This window comes from Pan paniscus, chromosome 4 (assembly GCF_029289425.2).
Source record: "Pan paniscus chromosome 4, NHGRI_mPanPan1-v2.0_pri, whole genome shotgun sequence".
Taxonomy (NCBI): domain Eukaryota; kingdom Metazoa; phylum Chordata; class Mammalia; order Primates; family Hominidae; genus Pan; species Pan paniscus.
The window spans coordinates 78,903,577-78,930,079 of NC_073253.2; the positions used below are offsets into that span (position 1 = coordinate 78,903,577).

Genomic DNA, 26,503 nt, shown 5'->3' on the forward strand with positions numbered 1-26,503 from the left:
CAGCCTCCTGTTTGAGGATTTCTGTCACTGACATAATTTGGCTCTTTGTATCTGACCTGTATTTGCCTGCTAGCATTTATGTACCTTTTCTTTAGTTATCACGGGAAATGGAGACCATCTGGCGACCACTCTTGGTATAATAGAGCTGTGTGGCATATCACTGTCACTTTCAATAGTATATTCTGCTTTCACCCCGTGTTCTTATATTAAGCCCTCAAAATAATAAATCACAGTCTGCTTATTTTACACTAGGTGGCCCTCTTTGGTAGCTCATCCCCCAGCTGTGGTTTTTCCCTTTAGATTCAAGAGTGAAATTGGGAACTTGAAGGAAGATTGTCAATATGTATGTTTTATTTAAACGAATAAATCTCTTTCTTATGAAAGTTTAAAGTAATGATGAAAGACTGCTATGCTGGCATAATAGAAAACATCCTGGATTCTCAATACCAGAGTTTGAGATCTGGGATATTTACACTGGTCTCTGACATTGCACCAGGAATTCAGCAGTCCTTTCCTCAGGTTTACAGAGAGCTTTAATTATAGTCTTCTTAGTCATTTCTGGTGATTTCAAATTAAACTTTGTCTTTTTGGAAGTATTTTTTTTAAAGTTGTTAGCACCTGGTAAAATGGGGAATTTTGAGGACAGTGAGTGGACAGGATGGGTATCCAAAACATTTTACATTGAAAACAAATTCAGAGGAATTCTTAGAATTTTCTAGAACCTTTTCCCATAACTGAAGAGCAAACATATTTTGTCAAATTATGATGATGCTGTTGTGAATAACACAGCAACAGCTAACATTTCTGTTGTGTTTATCATATGCCAGTCATTGTAGTTAGATTATATGTCATCCACTCTAATTCTCAAAACAATCGTGAGAGCTAGGTACTACATTCTCCATTTTATAGATGAGGAAACTGAGGCTCAGAGAGATTTAATAACTTAGACAGGGTCACTTAACTAGGAAGTGCCAGAGCCACAATTTGAACCCAGGTAACTTGGTGCGAAATCTTTTGCTTTTTGCTATCTCTAACGCGAGGCGTTGTTTGCAAAATAGTCTGATAACTGTCTTCTGCTCAATTGGGTGCTTAATGTTTATTTTCTAGATTTCCACTAAAATATATAAATAGATATTTCCCCTTTGTAAAATAGTAATTTATAACATCACCATCTACAGGCTTTTCAACTTCATGTCTTGCCCTCATTTAAATCCTTCCGCCAAAACAATCTTTCTAAAAAAAAAAAAAAAATTACCTCACAACTGCCCCCATTTGATACCTTTTGGGATTCCCCTTCCCCTACAGGAAAGTGCAGGCTTCTTTACATCACCTGCCAGCCTCACTGCATCAGCTCTCCTCCCTTGGCTCTGATTTCCCTTCCAGGTCCACCCAGTGGTCACCTTGCTGTGTAATGGCCCCTTGCATTTGCCATAGCTGCTCTCTCTTCCTTGCAAACCCTTTCCCACCCTTCTCTCACTGGCTCATTCAGTCTTTTTCAGTTCTGATTCTGTGTTCATCAGAATCCACCGACATCAATCTTTTCAAAAGTTAGATCTCTAGAAATGTTGATTCGTTGGTTCTTGAAAGAAGCCTGGGCACCAGCTTTTCAGAAGCACCTTATGATTCTGGTGTTACAGCCAGGTAAATGAGGCCCTGAAATGCTTTTACTCAAATGTCAGCCCTCCTCCAGGAGGCCTCCCTGGAAGGCTGAGGTCTAGAGGAGCACCTGCGTGTATCTGCAGTCTCTGCGCTGGCACTGCAGCCACCACAGTGCATTGCAACAGCCGGTCTGCACGTGGCTTCCGAGGAGGGTGTCAGTTCCTGAGGGCAGCAGCAGCACGTTGCTCCTCTCAGGATCTTCAGCTGTCAGCACGGGGCCTGGCATGTAATTGGTCTGCACCCACTGGTGCACTGAACTGCCGTAACCTCAGGTTTTCTTTCTTGCTGATACCCCTGGGTCGTGTTCTTTGGCAAATAACATGATTCATTATGAAGTAGAGTTCAGCAAAGGACAAGGATGAAAGTTGTCATTTAGAGAACTGCCATTCAGACTTTCTTGTCTAGGTAAAGAGCAAGGTCTTCTCTCTTTTCAACTCATTTTCTAAATTTAAACTGACGATGAGAATATGGATGATGTATAGCTTCCTTCTCCCCCACTGATTTTTGGTTCAGGCTCTGGGTTTTTGGCAAGAACTTACAGATCTCACTTATTATTGGCCACCCTTCTGCTTTAAGACCTGTCAGGGCTTGTCTGAAATAAAACTGGAAGCACTTCTGATTCCATCCTCACTGCTTTCCTCCTTCACCGTCAGACAGCATTACTGTATAGCACTGAGTGAGGGGCCCTGACACTGGAAGGTGGCAGGTGGGGCCTGGCCGCCAGTGAGGTATCATCATTTGTGTGTGCTCATGTGTGCGTCGGGCTTGTTGTATCTGAGGCATGAACATTCCATATACACGGCTTAAAGAGTTTTCTTCCCATACCGAAAGCATATATTCGGAGAGGACCCATCTTATTCAGCATAGCCTTGTTCCCATAGTAGCCATCCTATTCCCCCACAGCCTCTACTTTAGGAAAGCTCCCTGTCCCCATTTGAAATCCAAACCAAAAAAGATGTATCACTTTCAGCTCAATTATTCCATAATTACAAGATATTAGGCTAATGGGCTCTTTATTGGTTGGGCCTTATATTAATGTTATATGCTAGCCTTGTAATTTTGAGTTCCTCTATGGATGTTAATTTTAGTGAAACTCTATATTGAAGAAAAGATGGGGCTAAGGGGGAGACAGGAGGAGGAAAGAAAGCAGAGACAGGCAAAGAATCATAGTCTGAAATTCAACAGCAAGCATGGCTTATGAAGATCAAGTTATATTTTTGCTTCATGAATCATTGTCAGACAAATTAAGAACATATTGTTTCTTATTTATCTGTTGTCAAGGATTCACTATCAGACACTAAGAATAAATCTTGATTTTCATAAGCTCTGTTGACACCATGGAGCCACAGAGCATAAAACTTGCATCTAATAAACAAAGTGCAACATGGAACAGCAGGGAATGGAATACCAGCACAACTCACAGCTGCTTCCTGCTCCTCGTCCCTGTTTTCAGGAATGTTTCTTAGCAGAAAGTTTTTTAATAGACCGAGAATTTGTTATATGTATTCTAAGAAAAGTTGTAGTTGTAGATGCATTACTCTCCCAAATCTTAGAGATCAGGGATGATTATGTTCCATTTTTGTTTGGTGAGTTCCCATCTTTGTATGTACCTCCTTGCTCCCGGCTGTCCTCCTCTCCTCTTCCCTAGTGAGTGGTTAATGAGTGTTAATGCCTAAACCATACTTGTTTTATGGACACTTCTATAATGGATTCGTTGCATAATTTTCATGCAGTGTATAGTGTTACTAGTTGGAAATTCTTGGAGGACTCTTAGCTGTCTGATGAAATTCCTAGTAGAAATTTTTGTTTTGAATTCCTAAAGTTGAAATATGAAAATTATATTTTAATTTGATTAGAGACAAAGGATACCAGTATGGGCTGGGCGCAGTGGCTCACGCCTGTAATCCCAACACTTTGAAAGGTCAAGGTGGGTGGATCACTTGAGCTCTGGAGTTCGAGACCAGCCTAGGCAACATGGTGAAACCCTGTCTCTACAAAAAATACAAAAATTAGCTGGGCATGTTGGCAGGCGCCTATAGTCACAGCTACTCGGGAGGCTGAGGTGGGAGGATAGCTTGAGTCCAGAAGGTGGAGGTTGCAGTGAGCCAAGATGGTGCACCACTGCACTCCAGCCTAGGCAACAGAGCAAGAGCCTGTCTCAAAAAAAAGGATATCAGTATGAAAAACTGAGACTCAAGCTAGATACCATAAATCTTTAAAATAATAATAAAATAAAAATGTAAATAAATAATTTAAATCTTTTCATAGTATTTACCTAAACCTCACTTAAGTCCTATAATATCAAAATTAGCATCAGTGCCATGAAACTTGAAGCTTATTTTAGACTTAAAAAAAAAAATCCTTTAAAATTAATGTACAGTGACAAAAAGCAGGCCGTTTGCCTGGTCAGGGGTTGGGAAGGATTCGCTGCATGGAGATGCTGGGAATTTGTTTGGAGTGATAAAAATGTACATGTTTTTCAAAACTCATCTAACTGTGCACTGAAAATGGGTGCATTTTATTGAATGTAAGTTACACTTTAATAAAATTGATTTTTAACACTCTTAATGCTTCCTTATTTAGTAGCATTAAACTTATTAGAAACTATGACCTTAAATCTTATTATACATCCCCGCTCCCCCACCACAGCCCTGCCCCAATGCTCCTAAAGAAGTAAATGAGCCATTTATGTCAGTAAGGTAAAAATCCAGGATAGTAGAGTGGAGTACGTTATTAAGGAGAAGGTAGATGGGCATGGAGCATATCACTGTCATCTGGGTGATGGTTGAGGCCATAGACCTCACTTATTTTGGTGTCCCTGTCAGTGACAGCCTCTCAGGCTAGTTGGGTCCAACGCAGGAATAAGAGAGGTCAAAAGTGAAATGTGTTCTCAATGTACCCCCATTCCTTTTGGGCAGTTGTTGCGAAGCTCTTTGGTGAATAACAGAACTCAGGCCAAGGTAGCGGAGGAGCTGGGCATGCAGGAGTACGCCATAACCAACGACAAGACCAAGAGGCCCGTGGCGCTTCGCACCAAGACCTTGGCGGACCTTTTGGAATGTGAGTGCCACACACTTTTCTCTCAACCTTCAGGTTCAGAGTTTAAGTCCAAGTAACCGTATTTGTCCTCCTCCTCATTATTATTATGTTCTGGCTAAAGAAACCTTGTTTGCTATTGTAATTTTTTATTTATGCTTTTTACCAAAGCTTTTCTGAAGGAAAATAATTTGAAACTAAGACATGTGAATAATGAATTTTTATGTTCAATCTATGTTCAGTGGTACCCCCAACACATACCCCTCCATCCTAACACTCAGCTACCACATCCCTTTGTGTGAAACAGTAATAGAATATGAAGATCAGTTGTTGTAAATCAGAGCCTTTTTGCCACCCAGCAGCCTTCATATAGGGGCACAGAAGAAAGAAGGGTAATTTATTCACTAAATACTGAAACTATTATTCATTGTTTTGAATGAGTGCAAAGCTCTGCGGACAAATGTCATCTTTTGCAGTTTCCGATATGGTCTGGCAGCATTGTAAATAATCCTATTATAGTTAACGAAAGGATTATACACATAGTTGTATTGTTTGTATTACTTCAAAATAAGTGGGCCATTCACTGAGCCTTAGAACTTTTTTTTTAATGTTAACGGTATTTTTGACAATGGGAATTATATTCAAGTATCAAAGTCTACCATGCAAATCTAGCTTATTTACAAAGTGCAAAGGCATTCTGACTAAGGAACTTAAAAGAACTTCTTTTTCAATGAAAGAAAAGTAATTTAAAGATGAAAATCACATAAAAATTAACAGAGCGATCATTCTTTTTTTTAGCTCAATGAAAGCTATTTTTATTCCTTCTTTTGAAAATGCACCATTTGTTTGCTTTATCAAGGTACCTTTAAATGAAGTCATCCTAGGGGGTCACCATTTATTAATGCAAAATTTGACATATTGTTGTCATTAAGATCAGTATTAAGTTTTTCTCTTTTTGGGCAGATTGAATCTATAAATTACCCCATTTCTGTTCATTAAATTTAACATAGAATCCTTAAAAACAGGGGATCTCAGGATTGGTGTTGAAAATGGCAAGACCCAAGAATGTGCGTATTCTGGCATCATATCTAATCTTCAAGTAATATTTTGACTTATTTGATGTGAACAGGGTTGGGTGCTCAGATAGCATTTTTTCCCTGATATACAGCGGCATTCTGTGTACCTTTTAAGCTATTCCTTTAGCCCTTAGCTAAATGCAGTTTGGTGTTTGTACTCTATGATTTGCATCTTACACATCTCTTGCTGCTTCTGATATTAATGATAAAAAGTGGGGGAAGATGAAACGGTAGCACTAAAAAACAAAGAGGGCCTGGAAGTTGAAACTATTACTAAAATTTTGCTTAAAAGTCTAGGTCTCTTACTCTTTCTGATAGATGGCAGTGATTGTGGTTTATTTTAAAGTATTCTTTTTTCCCCAGCATTTATTGCAGCGCTGTACATTGATAAGGATTTGGAATATGTTCATACTTTCATGAATGTCTGCTTCTTTCCACGATTGAAAGTAAGCTCATATAAAGTTTGAATTAGTGGTCTGCTTTATGTTTGGTGATTCCAGAACCCATTACTAAATAGTTTTTGGGGACTTCCACAGGAGTTCATTTTGAATCAGGATTGGAATGACCCCAAATCCCAGCTTCAGCAGTGTTGCTTGACACTTAGGACAGAAGGAAAAGAGCCAGACATTCCTCTGTACAAGTAAGTACTTGCTGCCTGCAGGCCATTGGTTGGATCCAGCATGCCTAGAATTGACTTTCCATGTGCCTTGAAGAATGAGTCATTGTGGGGTGATCATGACAGGAGCCCAGGATTGAGAATTCTTGGCTGCTAGTGTGACTTTGGGCCCCACAGGGAAACTCACTGGGGCTCTCACTCTTAGCTGTAATAAGTGGGTCCCACTCCATTATCTCAATGTTCTCTCCCATTTCTAAAAATCTCTGTGAACTACTGCCTGGGAGGGAGACAAACTAAGATTATGAGATTAAAAAGAAAATTTGGATTCAGTGGTTTTTATATACATTTTTATATTTGTCTTCTTGCTTGTAACTTCTGCTGGGCTGTGCCCCCAGATGAGAAGATCATGTATGATTATTTGTAGCAATATTTGGGTACCTCTCTGCACTTTCCCCGAACCCCTATTGGCTTCAACTTGGAACTTTTCTTCTCAGAATGTGTGTCAAAAGCCATCATGTACTTTGAATATCTTTATCCTTTGAGTGGTAGCCAAAAGTCATTAAAAAGGAATGTAGGTGAGTAATGGGTCACTACACCACTTAATACCCGTTTTGATGAAAACAGGAGGTTCAGCTCTGAAGTAGAGTAATTATCTTGAGACACACATAGGTTGATTAAGAAGATGCTTTCAAAGTGGAATTACAAAATGAAAGGATTATTGAAATAGGTGGGTTGCATCTCAAGGTATTGTCTGGATACATGATTTTAAGGATGTTTAAAGATTATTTCAAAACTGTTTCACCCCATGTGGATGCATACACGGTTGCAAGCACACGCATCTGTGTGTGTGTTCTGTATGGAGTAAAAGCTCCCCTTTGGACTTTCTCAAATTTCAAAATACACAAGGAAAAACATTAGACTGGCAGTTGGGAATTTTCAATCCTTTCGCGTGTTTTTATTTAACAGTCACAACACTTTATAGGCCTTTTTGCTAAAGAGAAACTAAAGCCAGAAGAAGAGGTTGAGTCACCCCACAGCAAGCTAGTATAAATTACACCAAGAAGCTGTCACTGCTAAACAATATTTCCTTTATTTATTGGGGGAAAAAAGCCCCAAATATTTAGAAATAGCACTTTATTATGTGCCTAATAAGCATAATGAATATCCAAACTGTATTCTATGAAAGGCTCATAGCATTTCCTCATCAGAGTGATAATTGAGGTTCAATAAATAAAATGAGGATGCTAAACTTTCCATAGCACAGGCATGATTACTGTAATAAGTACTACCTTCAAGAAGTCACTCGTGCACATTCATCCCATGGAGCGTACGAACACAAAGGAAATTGCTATGCTCCCTTCTCATAAATCCCCCAAATGAAAGTACAAGATGAGTTTGCTCATTTTATCAAGATCATGGGGTTGTTTTACATGGTTTTTTTTAAGATTACTATGTTCATTCCATTATCTTTGTTGGCTACTTTTAATTTCCCTTTTCCATGAAGTTATCAGTTTTACTGCATTTGAAATCCGCACCATGTCATTAAAATCCCAAGTACCTGGAGCTTTGTTTTTTTGGCGATTGTGTTGTGTACTTGGCATTATAGCGTACCTTTGAAGTGATCTCAGATGTTTCAGAAATAAAATACATTTTCTGATCTTTTAGATAAGATACAGACATTAGAAAGAATCCATAAAGGATGTGAAAGCATTCAGATGTGGCTTGAAGTGTATTACCCCAATATTTATTGTTTTAGGCTGTGATTAGCACTGAAAACCAATAGACAGGAGCTCTTAACTTTTCATGATAAAAGTTTGTGAATATGCACACTTAGAAATTCTTTGAAAATATTTTACACTTCACTGTTAGCCTTTTGATGTTATTTATATTACTTTGGGAAGAAATATTAAAATGCAATGCAGAATTTTTAAAAATTTCTATTTCAAATGCTCTCGATATTTGTCGGATTAGCAAATCAAAAACTTAACTCTTTTTACCTTTCTGCCATTTTCACATTTCCTGTTATTTTACTTAACTCTGTCTAGGCAGTAAGTACATGGTTTTCCTCATAGTTACATAGTAACCATGACAAATAACACTTTACCATAATAAATGTTCTTTCCTTTCCCTTTCAGGACTCTGCAGACAGTGGGCCCATCCCATGCCCGAACCTACACTGTGGCTGTTTATTTCAAGGGAGAAAGAATAGGCTGTGGGAAAGGACCAAGGTATGAGAAGGGAATACCTGGAATTGCTTTGAATGAACATCCTGTGTGTCTAATTCCCTAGCTGCTATCTCCAAACTGAGTCATCTGTCTTTTTTAACTCAGAGAATAAAATGTTCAAGAGTAGTAGCAAAGTGAATTCCAGGGATTAATGTCCCCACATGAATTGTCTCAAAGCCAAGCCCTGAATCAGCCCTGGACCATGGGAATACCATTGTGTAAGGGGGCTTTAGCTATCTTGAGAAAACCATATTACCTGGTAAGAAGGTCTGCCTAGTTTTAGTTACCCAGAGCACACTTTGATGCAAGCTGTGCGTGTAAGATGTGTCATGTCGCACGACACGACCATTAGACTTTTTTTTTTTTTTTTGGAGATAGAGTCTCACTTTGTCACCTAGTCTGGGGTACAGTGGCATGATCTCCATTCACTGCAACCTCTAATTGTGCCTTGGCTACTCGAGAAGCTAGGATTACAGGCACGTGCCACCATGCCTGCTAATTTTTGTGTTTTTAATAGAGACGGGGTTTTACCATGTTGGCCAAGCTGGTCTCAAACTTCTGACCTCAAGTGGTCCCAACCCCCCCTCAGCCTCCCAAAGTGCTGGGATTTTAGGTATGAGTTCACTGTGTCCAGCTCTGTTAGACATTTGATTTACTACTACTCACCTGAGCTGTATGGAAACGCTAGCATCTTTAGGTGAAAAGAATTATGTATATTATCACCTTTCTTTGAACTCTCCAGTCTGTATCTTAAACTGAGAAATGATTTGAAACCTGTCTGTATATATTTTTTATTCTTTTCCTCTTTAAACTTTACAGTGAGGGTATTCAAACTTAAGTATGAAATACTTCAGACCTAACATAAATGGAAGGCATTTTATTGCAGTATTAAAGTGTGGAGTGAATAACTTAAGGAGGCTTTGTGCAAATCAATGACATTTCTGCATGCTCTTGTGTATATTCCTATCTGTGCAATTCAGTGTGTGACAGTGTAAGTAATCAGAGGAGATTTTATGCACTGAACGTGAAAATCAGCCTGAAAGATTTGTAGCCATACCTTGCATTTTTTGAAAAAAAAAAAAAAGAATCTTGAAATTAAAGAATGTCTTACTTTTATTTTATTTAATAGTATTCAGCAAGCGGAAATGGGAGCAGCAATGGATGCGCTTGAAAAATGTAAGCCTATTTTTTTTCTATAATTATGTTCATAATGTAATGAGTGTTTTATGGAAAGGAAATGAGGAAGGAGAAAAATGGTAAGTATTGATAAAATGTGATCTTGTTTTCTTCAGAATTATTCTTTACACAGAGAATATAGTAGAATGTGAGACATTCTAAAATGGGCTTATATTTAAAAATAAAAGTATTCCTGAGTGCTTTTTGATTTGCAGTTTCCTTTTTTGCTTAGAGTCCTAATCTCAGCGCGGGTGACCTGTGTGAACTGCCTGCTGTGTTTTCTTTCTTTTTTTTTTTTTTGAGATGGAGTTTCGCTGTTGTTGCCCAGGCTGGAGTGCAGTGGCACGATCTTGGCTCACTGCAACCTCTGCCTCCCCCGTCCAGGTGTCAGGTGATTCTCCTGCCTCAGCCTCCCCAGTAGCTGGGATTACAGGTGCCTCCTACCACACCCAGCTAAATTTTTGTATTTTTAGTAGAGATGGGGTTTCACCATATTGGCCAGGCTGGTCTGGAACTCCTAACCTCAGATGATCCACCCACCTCGGCCTCCCAAAGTGCTGGGATTACAGGCATGAGCCACTGCACCCGGCCTGTGTTTTCTTTCATACATTTCTCTATTCTCTAAAATCTTGTAACAGAAAAGTATACGTGTGAAGGTTTTCTGTTTTTTGTTTTGGCCATTGTTTTATTAAATGGGCTGTTATTACATACTTCTCTGTACCTTTTTTTGCTCAATAATGTATCATGAGCAGCCCTGCAGATTATAGAAAACAGCTCCAATTCATTCTTAGTGGCTGCATAATATTTCCTGCTATAGGTGTGCAATATTTTATTCAGCCTTTTTATTATTGGTGGACATTTTTTTTTAAAATCATTATCACCAATAAATGTTATATATTGGTGCTTTTTAGTTCTGTGGAATAGGTTCCCAGGAGTGGGATGCGTGGGTTGAAGAAACTTCAATTACATGATTGACCTTGTAGGAAACTGCATAGTCTTTTGTAAACTGAAGGCTTAAGTGCAAGGGATTTTTCTTCTGAGGTCTGTTGTGCTGCACAGCAGAACCTGTGGGCGCAACATGACAGTGCAATTCTATTATGCTTCAAGTACCCTGCTAAATGAGGTAGGAGACAGCAAAATGCGGGAAGCTAAAAGTGAAGAGGCCCAGAATCCTCAGGCATGGGAGAGATTCCAGGAAAGGCAAGCAGGCCAACAGCCAAGTGGAAATCAGCAGTTTCCTGTTCAGGGGCAGGGAGTTTAGTGGGAGCAGACGCTGATGCTGCCAGGGTCCAGCATCCATGGATTCTTCACTGAGAGTTTTAAGCTGGCTATTAGGAACTTCATCCATTGTACATATAAATTTGCAATCAGAGTGAAATAAAAGTGAGATTCCATTTTTTGTTTGTTTTCAACTATAAAACAGTACTGGAGAGATCACCTATTCTGAGACAGGCCTGCATATCCATACTGGTAGGAGTGAGTTGTTTAAACTACTGGAAAGCAATTTGGCAGTATGTAGCAGTTCCTTAAAGAAGTTCATACCCTTGGTAGGCCAAGGTGGAAGACAAAAAATTAAAAAAAAAAAAATTAGCCAGGCTTGGTGGCATGCACTTATAGTGCTAGCTACTTGGAAGGCTGAGGCCAGAGGATCACTTGAGCCCAGGGGTTCGAGGCTGCAGTGAGCTATGGTCATGCCACTGCACTCCAGCCTGTCTCTTCCCCTCCCCGCCAAAAAAAGTTTATACCATGAGAATCATGACAACTTGATTTATAGTAGCAGATAAAAAAAAACTATGTGTTTTAGAGTAGGAAAATGTTTAATAAATTGTGGTATATCCCAGGGGTTAGGAAACATTTTCTGTAAAGGGCCGGATAGTAGGCATTTTAGACTTCCCAGACCATATAATCTCTGTCGCAATTCTCCAACTCTGCCATTGCAGCCCACTGGCCTGGATAGTGTGCAAACTAATGGATGTGTCTATTTAATGGGTGTGTCTGTCTGCCAATAAAAATTTATAAAAACAGATAGATAGCTGTATTTGGCCTGTGGATAGTAGTTTACCAACCCTTGCTATACCCAAATGTTGTATGCATTACAGTAATGGTTTTAAAAACTAACGATATGGGAAAATGCTTATACTAGAATAAGTGAAAAAAAGTATACCCATGAATACGTACCTATATTGTACTTTCCCAATGAGTAATGATTTTAAATGTTCAAGTGTCTAGGTGTATGTGTGTGTGTGTATATATATGTATATATGTATGTATATACACATTTACATTGCATATATATGTAGTACAACTTCATAGGAAAAGGGCTATAAGGATATATTTTTAAAGTTTTATCAATAGTTAAATGTGAATTTTGTTTTTCAAATGCAAATTTGATTTTACAATAGAGTTTATTCCAGAAATAGAGTTCATTTTGTAGAAACTTGCTTTACAGCTTAGTGGGATTTGTTTATTTTTGAAAAAAGTAGTTATATTTGAAACCTACATAAGGAATCAATTTGATCAGTTCAGGAATAGGATTTTATTACTGTTTTATTTCCAAAATACAGATGTCATGTTCTTTTTTTGTTTAAAATCAATCTCTGGGCCGGGCACGGTGGCTCATGCCTTTGATCCTAGCACTTTGGGAGGCCGAGGCAGGAGGCCAGGAGTTTGAGACCAGCCTGGCCAACATGGCGAAACCCCATCTCGACTAAAAATACAAAAATTAGCCGGTTGTGGTGGCACACGCCTGTAATCCCAGCTACTTGGGAGGCAGAGGCAGAGAATTGCTTGAACCTGGGAGGTGGAGGCTGCAGTGAGCTGAGAGACTGCGCTCCAGTGAGATTCTATCTCTAAATAAATAAATAATAAATAAATAAAATCAATCTCTGACCCCCAGACATACCAGGTCTTTGCTGATTCCCCACCTGTCTTTCAGATGCTTTTCCTACCACCCTGTCCCTTCTTCAACCTGGTGTAAGGATGGTATACTATATAATTAAGAGGGAAAAAAGAATTTAGGATCTATTATACGGTCATCTCCCCTTATCCATGGGGGTACCTGACCCCAGTGGATGCCTAAAGCTGCAGATAAAACTGAACATTATATAGACTATATTTTTCCCTACACATGCAAAATTTAATTGAATGAGGAAATTTAATTTACAAATCAGGCACAGAAAAAGATTAACAATAATTAAATAAAATTGAACAATAATATACTGTAATGAAGGTTGTGTGAATGTACTCTTGATTGTATGCTGTGCCTTCTCTCTCTCTTTCAGAATATGTTATTGTACATTACTCGCCTATTTTTGGCCCATGGTTGATCATGTGTAAATGAAACCATGGAGAGCGAGATCACTGATGAGGGGCCTGCTGTATATGTAGATCCACTTCACTACACATTGTTCTTAAAGCAAATAAATGAACTTGCCCCCAAGCATGCCATGCTCGCCCACATCTTGGATTCTTCATGTGTTTGAAACATGAGGTTATGTGTCCACTTTAACCCAATAAGTTTTCTACTTGAGTTACTTTTGCAAATACAGCTTTGGGCCTGTCATCATAAACCTAAAAATTAATTATCAGACATAATGACTTGGAACGTGGCCCCTTTTTGTCCACCTGATCTTTCTTTGCTCTTTTCTGAATCTTTAATTCTTGGTAAATAATGGTGTGATAATATCATTTGTTTGAAGTTTTTAGTTTGAGCTTTTCAAAAACTGTGACTCCATTTTACTGTATCCTTTCATCTCTCCCAGAAAGTCACCTGTTGCTAAGAGAGTGATGCTAAAGCACCTGCTTGGTAACATTCCCAAGCCACACGTCTGTGTTTTGCCATTTCTGTATGTTCGGTGCCTGCTATACCCAAGTTCACATCAGATACTGAAATTTACAATCAGGGGCACTCATCCAGACTTCCAATATGTTTTTGAGTGATGAAAGAATAAGGGAAGAAAACAGTTTTCTATCTTGTGCCTTATAAAATACAATTATACACATTTCATATGCATGTATATTTGTATGTGTATATGTTTAGTTGCATTATTCTTTGCACTAGATTATTAAATATAATTTTATTAAATATAAAATATATTTCCTTGTGTCAGATAATTTTCCCCAGATGGCCCATCAGAAGCGGTTCATCGAACGGAAGTACAGACAAGAGTTAAAAGAAATGAGGTGGGAAAGAGAGCATCAAGAGAGAGAGCCAGATGAGACTGAAGACATCAAGAAATAAAGGAGGGCATGCAAGTGTGGAGTATTTACTTGCTCAGTAACTGTGACTGTTGTCTATTGAGACCTAGCCTAGTTTTCCTGCAGACAATGAATGAAGTGTGCTCATTGAAATAAAATACAGAGTCAAATCGCTATTGTTGTTTTAATGATCTGTTTTTAGCTGGATGGTCTTTATTACAAAGTATTAGATTTTTCTTCTATTTAATGGAAAACTTGACTTTGGTGAATGTGCATTACTTCCTTTTATTTTGCTCTTTAAATAATAAAATTCAAGAAGCATATTCTATGTGGAATAGATCCTGTTTTTCCATCTGTGTCCCAGATTGTGACCCTAGACTTTCAATTGACAAGTAAAAAATTGACTTTACTAGACATTTTGACTGTGCTCTAGTAAACATCTATCCTTTTTCAAATCTCTGGATTTTTAAGTAGATTGTTCAGCTTTCATCTGGTGGCTGTTCATCAAGTTATCAGCTGCAAATATTGAACTTACCTCTCTCTAAGCAGTGAGTGTTTTGTAGAAGGAATCCGTTTAACAATTAATTGGCTAATGGGAGAGGGGGAAAGACTGATATTCAAGTCACACAGATTCTTTGAATCATTAGAATAGGAGAGAAATCATGATTCTAAGCCAGGCCACACTTTAAACCAAGTGCTCTCACCCTGGGGTTAGTGGAACCTTTAAGAAGTTAATGAACAGACTTCAAGGAAGTCAAAAACCTCCCAATACTATATTCAATTTTCTGTGTGTGTTTGAGATTTGAGAGGGCATGGGGAGCAGGAAGGAGGAGGGTTTATAGCTTTTATCAACCTCTCTAAGTGGGCCCTGCAGTAAAAGGCTAACATGACATTAAAAGACATAACATTTTAAAAAAAGTTATTCCAAACTAAACATCACTGGTTTCTTATTAATAAAGGCAAAACTTCTTTGTAAAACAAATCTGTTTCATTCATCATTTCAGCAAATATATAGTGAGTGCTTCCTATGTATCAGACACTGTTCTAGCCTTTGGGGCTATAGCAGTGAACAGAACAAACAAAACCCCTGGTCCTTGAGGAGCTTGGGTGCTAATGCAGGTATACCCACAACAGACCAAGAGCCCAATGGCAAGAAATAAAGCAGGAACTTGTGGGTGCAGTTTTCAATGAGGTGTTTGAGGAGTTCTCCCTAAAAGGGTATTATTTAAGATGGGAAAGAGGAGAGGAAGTGAACGCTTCAGGTATCTGGGAGTGTTTCTTATATAAATAACTATTAAATATTACATATGTATTATCAAAAATTTGAAAAATGGGCCAGGCACGGTGGCTCATGCCTGTAATCCCAGCCCTTTGGGAGGCTGAGGCAGGCAGATCACTTTAGGTCAGGAGTTCGAGACCAGCCTGGCCAGCATGGTGGAACCCCATCTCTACTAAAAGTACAAAAATTACCCAGGCATGGTGGCGGGCGCCTGTAATCCCAGCTACTCTGGGGGCTGAGGCATGAGAATTGCTTGAACCCGGGAGGCAGAGGTTGCAGTGAGCCAAGATTGCGGCACTGCACTCCAGCCTGGGTGATAGAGCAAGACTCAGTCTCAAAAAAATAAAAATTAAAATAAAAATTGAAAAACACATTACTTTTATTAGCAGGAGAAAGAAACAAATGTTGCTTAGAAACTATTATGGAAAAAGTAGAAAGCATAAGCAGAAAGATAAATAAATCACTCATGATTCCATCACCCAGATAATTTTTATGTCCTGTTGGACTGTCTTTGTACTTAAATACACACATGCATTCATGTGTTTTAACAACAGGATACCATATATATGGTTTCCATAGCCTTTCTAACTTTTTAAAATATGAATATCTTTGAGCGACAAATTCACATTTACATAATATAGTTGTTGATGGCTACATAGTAATGCACATCTTATATGCCAATGGTATATATATATATTAACCAATCTCATCAAAGATGTGTAGGTTGTAAGCAATTTATTGTCATAGTGCTGCCACATACCTTTTTGAGGGTGTGTATACACACACACACACACACACACACACACACATTGGAGAGAGATACTTCTCCAGGATGTCTTCATTTGCTAATCATAAAAATGTAAGGTGGTGCCTTTAAAAAAAAAACTTGTCCTGATGCCCTTCCTCCCCACCAGTGATGCCAGGAGACAAGTGAGGAGGGAGAAGAGAGCTTATTTCTTTTTTTTTTTTTTTTTTTTTTTGAGACGGAGTCTTGGTTTGTCACCCAGTCTGGAGTGCAGTGGCGTGATCTCAGCTCACTGCAGTGTTCACCTCCTGGGTTCAAGCGATTCTTCTGCCTCAGCCTCCCAAGTAGCTGGGATTATAGGTGTGCACCACCACGCCTGGCTAATTTTTGTATTTTTAGTGGGGATGGGGTTTCACCATGTTGGCCAGGCTGGTCTCAAACTGTTGGAAAAAAGCTGATTGTTGGGAGGGAAACTGAGGCAGGGCTTGCATAATGTCCTCTGGAATGTGTCTAGACTTGCTGGCTCCTTGCTTCTAGTCCTCCTAGGCTCCTATTCCCATTATTTCAAGTAGCAGAACATATTCTATATAAATGCTAAACCATCACAGCTGTAAATCATATGCTTAATGCAACGTGTCCTTTTGACCGCCACATTCTCACCACCTGTTTCTTTGTTTGATTACCAATAAATACCGTGGGCTCCCAAAGCTCAGGGCCTTCGCAGCCTCCACAATAGCGATGGCCTCTCTGCTATCCCACCTTTCTCTCTCAAACTTTTTCTCAATCCTTTGACTCTGCCGAACTTCATCGCCCCCACAACCTGGTGTTGGGTCTGATCACCCCAATATTCCTGGCTGCTCAACGTGGGGCGACAAAGACCGCGGGTGAAGGAACGAATGCCAGAACGTGTGAAAGTAGAGAACGTCTAAAAGAAGCTCGGCAGGAAAGCTGAGAACTCAGAAGAACCAGGGTAACAATGGGACAAAGTGAAAGCAGACATTCTGCTTATTTAAATTTCTTAAGGCATTTATTACGAAGAGGGGGAGTGAAAGATAGTACTCAGAATTTATCACTCACTCCTTAGTGCAGTAAAGCGGTTTTGCCTGTGGTTCCCGGAACAAGGGACTATGCAGTTGGAGGAATGGAAGAGAATTGGCAGAGATTTAAAAAAACGTATAAAGATGGAGCAAAAATTCCAGTCTCAGTTTGGTCAATGTGGGCGCCAATAAAAGCAGCTCTTGAGCCATTTCAAACAGATGAGGCAGATTCAGATAAGGAAGAGGACGAGTGTAAAAAACTACAGATTCTGAATGTGAGGAACAGGAAATTAAAGGGAAACTGGAAAAAGTATGTTTTACTAGCCCGTCGGCTCCACCTGCTGAATTAAGTGAAGGCCACCTCCTCTCTCTCCCCTTAATGGGCGAGAAGATGAATTAGCTACAAAACTTACTGCGCCTGTAGTTGCAGCACTAAAACCTGGAGGAATTGGTGGTGCTATACAAAATTCTATTCAAAAGGCTAGAGCCGAGGGAGACCCTGAAAGCATGGTAATTTTCCATAACTATAATCCAGCAAGGGAGGACAGCAAACGTCCCTCTGCTGTGTTTCTAAAATCCATCTACAAAGGAGAAAGACATATACAAGTAGTTAAAGAAAAAAGTGTACCCTATTCCTTTAAAAGCCAGGGTAAATTTAAAACGTATAATTGAAGGTCTTCTCCGTGACCCTATAACACTCCAATACTACCTTGTTGTCAGTGTAAACAAGAGCATAGCCCAAAAGCACTGAGACCACTGACAACCCGTAGCCTTCCTATCAAAAATCCTTAACCCAGTAACCTGCGGATGGCCCAAATGCATTCCATTGGTAGCGGCAACTGCTTGGCTAGCAGAAGAAGATAGAAAAATAACCTTTAGAGGAAACCTCATTGTGAGCACACCTCACCAGTTCAGAGCTATACTAAATAAATAAATATATATATATATATATATATGCAAAAAGGTAGCTTACTCAAAAATCTTAAATTTTTGAGTAATTTGGGGCTATTCTGTTAGAAAAAGCTGATTTAACATTAACCACTGAAAATTCCCTTAACCCAGCAGGTTTCCTACCGAGGGATTTAAATCTTAATTACCATACCAAGGTCCGACCAGACCTAGGAGGAACTCCCTTCAGGACAGGACGATAGATGGTTCCTCCTGGGTGACTGAAAAAACAAAAAACCCACAATGGGTATTCAGTAATTGATAGGGAAGCTCTTGTAGAAGCAGAGTTAGGAAAATTGCCTAATAATTGGTCCGCTCAAACATGCGAGCTGTTTGCACTCAGCCAAGCCTTAAAGTACTTACAGAATCAAAAAACTATCTCAATCCTGACTCAAAAGGTTACTTACACCCTCTGAAACGAATTTGCGTAAGAACTGTTGTTTATGGGAATCCATCTTGATGGGGCAGCCGGGTTGTTATGAAATACTCAGGAACCCAGCCCAGCTGTAGAACTCACCTCTGAGTGCAAAGGCAATGTTGGGCACGCTGGTAAAGGACCACTAGAATCCAGCAGCCTGGACCCCTTTCTTTGTGGTCAAGAAAGGTGGGAAAACAGGTGCAGGACTGCTACAGTGGTGAGCGTAACTAATCCAATAAGCAGAGGCCCATGGGTGGTTATACACCCTGGAAAGGAAAAAGCATTAGGACCATAGAGGATGCATTAGGACTAATGCTCATCGGAAAATGACTAGGGGTGCTGGCGTCCCTGTGTTCTTTTTTTCAGATGGGAAACGTCCCCACCAAGGCAAAAATGCCCCTAAGATGTATTCTGGAGAATTCGGCCCAGTCAGAGTGCATGTACCTTTTTCCCTCTCAGACCTGAAGCAAATTAAAATAGACCTAGGTAAATTCTCAGATAACCCTGATGGTTATATTGATGTTTTACAAGGGTTAGGACAATCATTTGATCTGACATGGAGATATAATGTTACTGCTAAATCAGACACTAACCCCAAATGAGAGAAGTGCTACCATAACTGCAGCCCGAGAGTTTGGCGATCTCTGGTATCTCAGTCAGGTCAATGATAGGATGACAACAGAAGAAAGAGAACAATTCCCCACAGGCCAGCAGGCAGTTCCCAGTGTAGACCCTCACTGAGACGTAGAATCAGAACATGGAGATTGGTGCCGCAGACATTTGCTAACTTGCATGCTAGAAGGACTAAGGAAAACTAGGAAGACTATAAATTATTCAATGATGTCCGCTATAACACAGGGAAAGGAAGAAAATCCTACTGCCTTTCTGGAGAGACTAAGGGAGGCATTGAGAAAGCATACCTCTCTGTCACCTGAATCTATTTGAAGGCCAACTAATCTTAAAGGATAAGTTTATCACTCAGTCAGCTGCAGACATTAGAAAAAACTTCAAAAGTCCGCCTTAGGCCCAGAGTAAAACTTAGAAACCCTACTGAACTTGGCAACCTAGGTTTTTTATAATAGAGATCAGGAGGAGCAGGTGGAACGGGACAAACAGGATTAAAAAAAAAAAAGCCACCTCTTTAGTCATGGCCCTCAGGCAAGCAGACTTTGGAGGCTCTGGAAAAGGGAAAGGCTGGGCAAACTGAATACCTAATAGGGCTTGCTTCCAGTGCGGTCTACAACGACACTTTAAAAAAAGATTGTCCGAATAGAAACAAGCCACCCCCTCCTCCATACCCCTTATGTCAAGGGAATCACTGGAAGGCCCACTGCCCCAGGGGACGAAGTTCCTCTGAGTCAGAAGCCACTAACCAGATGATCCAGCAGCAGGACTGAGGGTGCCCGGGGCAAGCGCCAGCCCGTGCCATCACCCTCACAGAGCCCCGGGTATGCTTGACCATTGAGGGCCAGGAGGTTAACCATCTGCTGGACACTGGCGCAGCCTTCTCAGTCTTACTCTTCTGTCCCGGAAAACTGTCCTCCAGATCTGTCACTATCCGACGGGTCCTAGGACAGCCAGTCACTGGATACTTCTCCCAGCCACTAAGTTGTGACTGGGGAAGTTTACTCTTTTCACATGCCTTTCTAACTATGCCTGAAAGCCCCACTCCTTTGTTAGGGAGAGACATCCTAACAAAAGCAGGGGCCATTATACACTAGAATTGGGAGAAGGAAAAAGGGTAAATATATATACAGACCCTAAGTATGCTTACCTAGTCCTCCATGCCCACGCAGCAATATGGAGAGAAAGGGAATTCCTAACTTCCGAGGGAACACCTATCAAACATCAGGAAGCCGTTAGGCCCCAAAATTCTCCTTACCTCTGAGTCTACTTCCTCCAATCCCTGCCTAAAGATAATTTTACGGGGAAGATTTGCTTGTGTCTCTCCAGGTGATGATCAGGTGTCTATGTGCGTGCCCACCAAACATCTGAAGATCTATTGAGCCACCGCATCTAGGACCCACCTGTACGGTGCAAATTGAAGGTTTAAGGATTGCTTTTAAGCCTCAATTTGCTTTCCCTGTGACTTCTGTTAGAAGGGGCCTGTTTCTCATTATCAGTGACCTCCCGGCTATAGCCACAAAAGTTTTTGCTTCTGTTTCAGTAGATTTACTAATGGGGGTGGGGGTGTGTGTGAGGGTATACTTGTGTTTTTGCAGGAGATGAATGAACCCTGTGGATGCCCTCAAGATGTGTATGACCATGGAACAGGAGACTGGAGGGACCCATGAATCCCAACCATGGACCGGGATCCCCAGTATGAGCCATGAGCCAGTTGAATCTGAATGCGAAGATGGAACAAAGACCGACCAGAGTCACGATGCTTAACGGACCAATGCTTTCTGACTCAGCTCTTCTCTACCCTGAATACAAGAGACCCTAATAGTTAGGCAGGAATATCATCGCCCCTATTCAGCATGAAGAAGTTACAGAAGATGGACCTTCATCCTTCTGCAACCCCTAGGATTAAGGGTCCTCTTGTAACAGGGAAAGGGGAGATATGTGGGAAGCACTCAAACCAGAGCAAGTCCAGTTTGAATAAGGGCTAAGAAAAATGAAGCTGGATCACCAACCGGCAATTAAGGGCTGCACAGCCTGCAATTGCCTTGCTCAATTAAGAGGCCACCTCTTATGCTAGTAATAATGATAGCTACTAATGATAGTAATAATGATACCTTCTCTTTTACAAAAAAGAGAAGGGGGGCATGTTGGGAAAAAGCCAAGTGTTGGGAGGGAAACTGAGGCAGGGCTTGCATAATGTCCTCTGGAATGTGTCTAGACTTGCTGGCTCCTTGCTTCTAGCCCTCCTAGGCTCCTAGGCTCCTATTTCCATTATCTCAAGTAGCAGAACATGTTCCATATAAATGCTAAACCATCACAGCTGTAAATCATGTGCTTAATGCAACGTGTCCTTTTGACCACCACATTCTCACCACCTGTTTGTTGGATTACCAATAAATACCGTGGGCTCCCAGAGCTCCGGGCCTTCACAGCCTCCACAATAGCGATGGCCCCCTGGTGTCCCACCTTTCTCTTTTAAACTCTCTTTTTCTCAATCCTTTGACTCTGCTGGACTTTGTCGCCCCCACAACCTGGTGTTGGGTCTGATCACCCCAATATCGAACTCCTGGCCTCAAGCGATCCACCCTCCTCAGCCTCCCACGGTGCTGGGATTACAGGTATGAGCCACCGCGCATGGCCAAGAGAGCTCATTTCTGAGCTACACTGGTTTCAGTACATCTACCACCCTATTTGGTGCGCTCTTTCTGAGCATTTTATTTAAGTTATATGAGCAGCAGACAGCAGGACTGGAAGGAAAAGAATGCTGATGGCCTTGAAAATGTTATGAGCAAAAGCAAAAAAGCAGGGGAAATAGTTGAATTTTTTAAAAAATAAGCACTTTTACTACTCTCGAATTGCATAAAAATAATGTCAAAGCCGACATGCTTTTCAGGAATTTGTTGGACCTTGACTTTTACTCTCTGTAGCACTTTGGTCCTTTTCAAGTTCTCTGTCCATATTAATGGCTCTTGAAACCTGGAGAAGTCAAGTCCATAAAACACTAGAGCACCTCTTGTAGTGGAACCTGCCACACACATCAGCGCAGCTTAGCTCCCAGGGTTCTACAGAGCAACAGTGAGGCCGACACTAAATTCTGTAACTAGCTAGCCACATAGCCACATAGGCCGACTCAGGAGGCCCCTATGACCACAGATTCCAGCCCCGCCTCCTACCCAACCCAATGTTCTCACATGTTCCAGTTTGATTAGAAGAGTCAGCAAGAGGATGTTCAAATATTCACTCAGCTGAGTGTTAAGTGCTATTGGTCACAGAGGCTGAATATGTAGGTTTCTTCTCACAAGTCACTTAGGGTCTGGCTGGGGAGACAAATGATGGTGTGTGTGCAGACAAAGGGCTTCTAAATGGGGAAGGAAAGAAGGGAAAGTAGCCCAGGCAGGGAAGGCTTCACAGAGGAGTTAATACTTGAGGAATTCACTGAAGCTTGATGAGAGGGAGTTTGCAAGGTGGGGGAAGATATGTTGCTTTCCAGGGAAGCAACAGGATTGAGAAGCAAGAAAATGGGTTAGGAGCCTTAGTCCATTCATGCTGCTGTAACTGAATACTAGCACCATAAACTCAGTGACTTATAAATGGGAAATGTATTTCTCACAGTTCTGGAGGCTGAGAAGTCCAAGATCAAAGTCCCTGCAGATGTGTTGTCTGGTGAAGCCTCACTTTTTGCAGTGTCCTCACCTGGTGGAAGAGGCAAGGTCGCCCTCGGGGCCTTTTATAAGGGCATTACTCTCTGTAAGGGCTCTGTCCTCTTGACCTAACCACATACCAAAAGGCCTCACCTAATGCCACATTGGTGATTAGGTTTCCGACATGAATTTGGAGTGTGGAGGGATACCAACATTCAGATTGTAGCAAACCTATTATTATGTTTCATGAAAGATGTGATGAAGGTCTGAAACAAGGCATTGGGAATATGGATGCTGGAATGGAACAGATTTGAGACATGTAAGAGAGAAAAATCTACCGGTCATGGGGTATGGCAAGGTATCTCAATTTTAATACTGTTGATATTTGGGGCCCAATAATTCTTTGTTGGGGCAGGGGACTCTCTTGTGCATTGTAAGGGGTTTAGCTGAATCCCTGGTGTCTGCCCACAAGGTGCTAGTAACACCCCTTCCCCTAGTTGTGACAACTGAAAATGTCTTTCTATATTGCCAAATATCCCCTGGGGGCAAAATCACCCCTGGTCAAGAACCACTAGGGTAGGAGAAAGGAAGCGAGAGAGCACCAGGCCAGTTTTTGCGCAATCAAGATGCAAACTATTTTTAGAAAAGCAGGATTAGGCCTGGCGCTGCAATTACATGCCTGTAATCCCAGCACTTTGGGAGGCCAAGGCAGGTGGATTACCAGAGGTCACGAGTTTGAGACCAGCCTGGCTAACATGGTGAAACTCCGTCTCTACTAAAAATATAAAATTAGCCGGGCATGGTGGGGCATGCCTGTAATCCAGCTACTCGGGAGGCTGAGGCAGGAGAATTGCTTGAACACGGGAGGCGGAAGTTGCAGTGAGCTGAGATTGCGCCATTGCACTCCAGCCTGGGCAACAAGAGCGAAACTCCGTCTCAAAGAAGCAGGATTAGAAAGTAGGTGTTTAGTTGTCTCTGTTGAACTTGAGGGGACTGTAGAATGCCTCTGTGGAGATGTTTAATAAGCAGTTACATATATGGTTTTGTAGCCCAACAAAAATGCTTGGGCTGAAGTACAGATTAGAAACAGACACAGAAAAATCAGTGGCATATGTACTTCTACAAGGGAGGGCATTGTTTTTCCAGGCTGAAGACAGAAAACCATTTCAATGATGTATTGCTTTGAAACTAGGTTTAATACATTCGATAAATTTATAATGGCAAAGGAACTCAACTCTCCTTTGAATTATTTCATCACTAGATGAGATTTTCTTAAACCAGCAGGCTTTTAAAGAATTATTTCCATCTTCTTTCATAAGTTTGTGAAGTTTTTGTGAAATTTCTCTACAACTACCTTGTACAAAATGAAGACCCCTTGTGAATTTCCCAGGTAATTGTTCTGAACTGGGAGTAAAGACATATTTACAGAAGCCTTGCAGAAATATTCCTTATAGGTACCAGCCCAAAAATTTTTCACCAGACTTATTACTTATTATCTCATGAAAGGTGAAATAAAGATAAGCATATTAGGGATTATCATATTACTTATAAATATCAGAACATTTAAGAGAACAACCTAGGCTGAGTGCAGTGGCTCATGCCTGTAATGCCAGCACTTTGGGAGGCCGAGGTGGGCGGATCACCTGAGGTTGGGAGTTCAAGACCAGCCTGACCAACATGGAGAAACCCCATCTCTACTAAAAATACAAAATTAGGCATGGTGGCGCATCCCTGTAATCCCAGCTACTTGGGAGGCTGAGGCAGGAGTTCGCTTGAACTGGGGAGGCGAAGATTGCAGTGAGCCAAGATAGCGCCATTGCACTCCAGCCTGAGCAACAAGAGCGAAACTCTGTCTCAAAAAAAACAAAAACCAAAAAAACATAAACGAGATGGTTACTTGATCCGCAAAGATTTCTCTTCCTCTTGTAGAATTATTGTCAGAACATGACTGCCCAACTGGAGGCCACATTTCAGTATCTTTGCATTTCATTGAGGCTGCATGGCTAGCTCTCACCTAAGGAATGTGAAGAACTAAGGCTGCGGTGTTAGGAAGCAGGTTTGCTATTTCTTCCTCCTCTTATCGTGATTTGCTGGCTAGATCTCGATACCCAGGGAGGGTGACCTTTACAGCCACCATCAGTGAGCACACAAATGGCTGCATGGAGCAGTCTCTCACTCATACCCCACCCCACCCTTTCCCCTCTGTTGATAGGGGGATCCTGCTTAGACAATGTAAGTGAGAAACAAGTACCTATATGTTAAGCCACTTCAGTCTGGGGATTTCTCTGTTCTAGCAGCTAGTGTTACCTCAACTGATACCACCATTTGAGGCAGGTACTTAACAACACTATTTAAATATTTTTTCAGTTCTGTGCTGAACTGTGTTGGTGTCAAGTTGGACATCACCATGCGAGACGCCTCACTTCCCCTTTGCCTTCCACCGTGATTGTAAGTTTTCCTGAGGCCTTCCCGGAAGCCAAGCAGATGCCAGCATCATGCTTCCTGTACAGCCCATGGAACTGTGAGTCAATTAAACCTCTTTTTTTAAAAATAAATTACTCAGTCTCAGGTATTTCTTTATAGTAGTGCAAGAACACCCTAATAAAATTGGTACCAGATGTGGGGTATTGCTGTAAAAACACCTGAAAATGTGGAAGCGACTACGGAACTAGGTAACAGGCAGAGGTTGGAAGAGTTTGGAGAGTTCAGGAAAAGATAGGAAGATGAGGGAAAGTTTGGAACTTCCTAGAGACTAGTTGAATGGTTGTGACCTAAATGCTGATAGTGATATGGGACAGTGAAGGCCAGGCTGAGGAGGTCTCAGATGAAAATCAGGAACTTATTGGGAACCAGAGCAAAGGTCACTTTTGTTATGCCCTAGGAAAGAATTTTGCTGCATTGTGCCCCTACCCTAGGGACCTGTGGAACTTTGAACTTGAGAGTGATGATTTAGGGTATCTGGTGGAAGAAATTTCTTTCTTTCTTTCTCTTTCTTTCTTTCTTTCTTTCTTTCTTTCTTTCTTTCTTTCTTTCTTTCTCTCTCTTTCCCTCCCTCTGTCCCTTCCTCTTTTTCTTTCTTTCTTTCTTTCTTTTTCTTTCTTTCCTCCTTCTTTCCCTCTTTCTTTCCTCCTTCTTTCCCTCTTTCTTTCTTTCCTTTCTTTCTTTCTCTTTCTTTCTTTCTTTCTTTCTATCTTTCTTTCTTTCTTTCCTTCTTTCCCTCCCTCCCTCCCCCCCCCCTTTCTTTCTTTCTTTCTTTTTTAGATGGAGTCTCGCTCTTGTCACCCAGGCTGGAGTGCAGTGGTGTGATCTCAGCTCACTGCAACCTCCGCCTCCTGGGTTCAAGCTTCTCCCGCCTCAGCCTCATGAGTAGCTGGGATTATAGGTGCCCACCACCATGCCCAGGTAATTTTTGTACTTTTAGCAGAGATGGGGTTTCACCATGTTGGCCAGGCTGGTCTCGAACTCCTGACCTCAGATGATCTGCCTACGTTGGCCTCCCAAAGTGCTGGGATTACAGGCGTGAGCCACCACACCCAGCCAGGAAGAAATTTCTAAGCAGCAAAGCATTCAAAATGTGGCCTGGCTACTTCTGATGGGTTATGCTTATATACATGAGTAAAGAAATGACCTGAAGTTGGAACTTACACTTAAAAGGGAAGCAGAGTGTAAAAGTTTGGAAAATGTGACAGCCTGACTATGTGGTAGAAACGAAAAGCCCATTATCAGGGGAGTGATTCAGGCAGGCTGCAGAAATTTGCATAAGTAAAAAAGAGCCAAGTGCTAATAGGCAAGACAATGGGGAAAAGGCCTCAAAGGCATTTCAGAG

General features: G+C 41.1%; 1 protein-coding gene across 20 annotated transcripts in view; it reads left to right on the forward strand.

Annotated features, from left to right (window-relative positions):
• Positions 1-14,308, forward strand: part of DROSHA (drosha ribonuclease III) — a 131,221-nt gene extending 116,913 nt beyond the window's left edge. For all 20 annotated transcript variants that reach the window (XM_034960227.3, XM_055112470.2, XM_055112474.2 and 17 more), the window contains 6 exons: positions 4,578-4,719; positions 6,135-6,217; positions 6,308-6,411; positions 8,523-8,615; positions 9,742-9,788; positions 13,898-14,308. In XM_034960227.3, coding sequence (XP_034816118.1) covers positions 4,578-4,719; positions 6,135-6,217; positions 6,308-6,411; positions 8,523-8,615; positions 9,742-9,788; positions 13,898-14,028 — 600 coding nt within the window. In that variant the 3' untranslated portion in view covers positions 14,029-14,308. The remainder of the gene's footprint in view (positions 1-4,577; positions 4,720-6,134; positions 6,218-6,307; positions 6,412-8,522; positions 8,616-9,741; positions 9,789-13,897) is intronic.
• Positions 14,309-26,503: the final 12,195 nt, after the last annotated feature.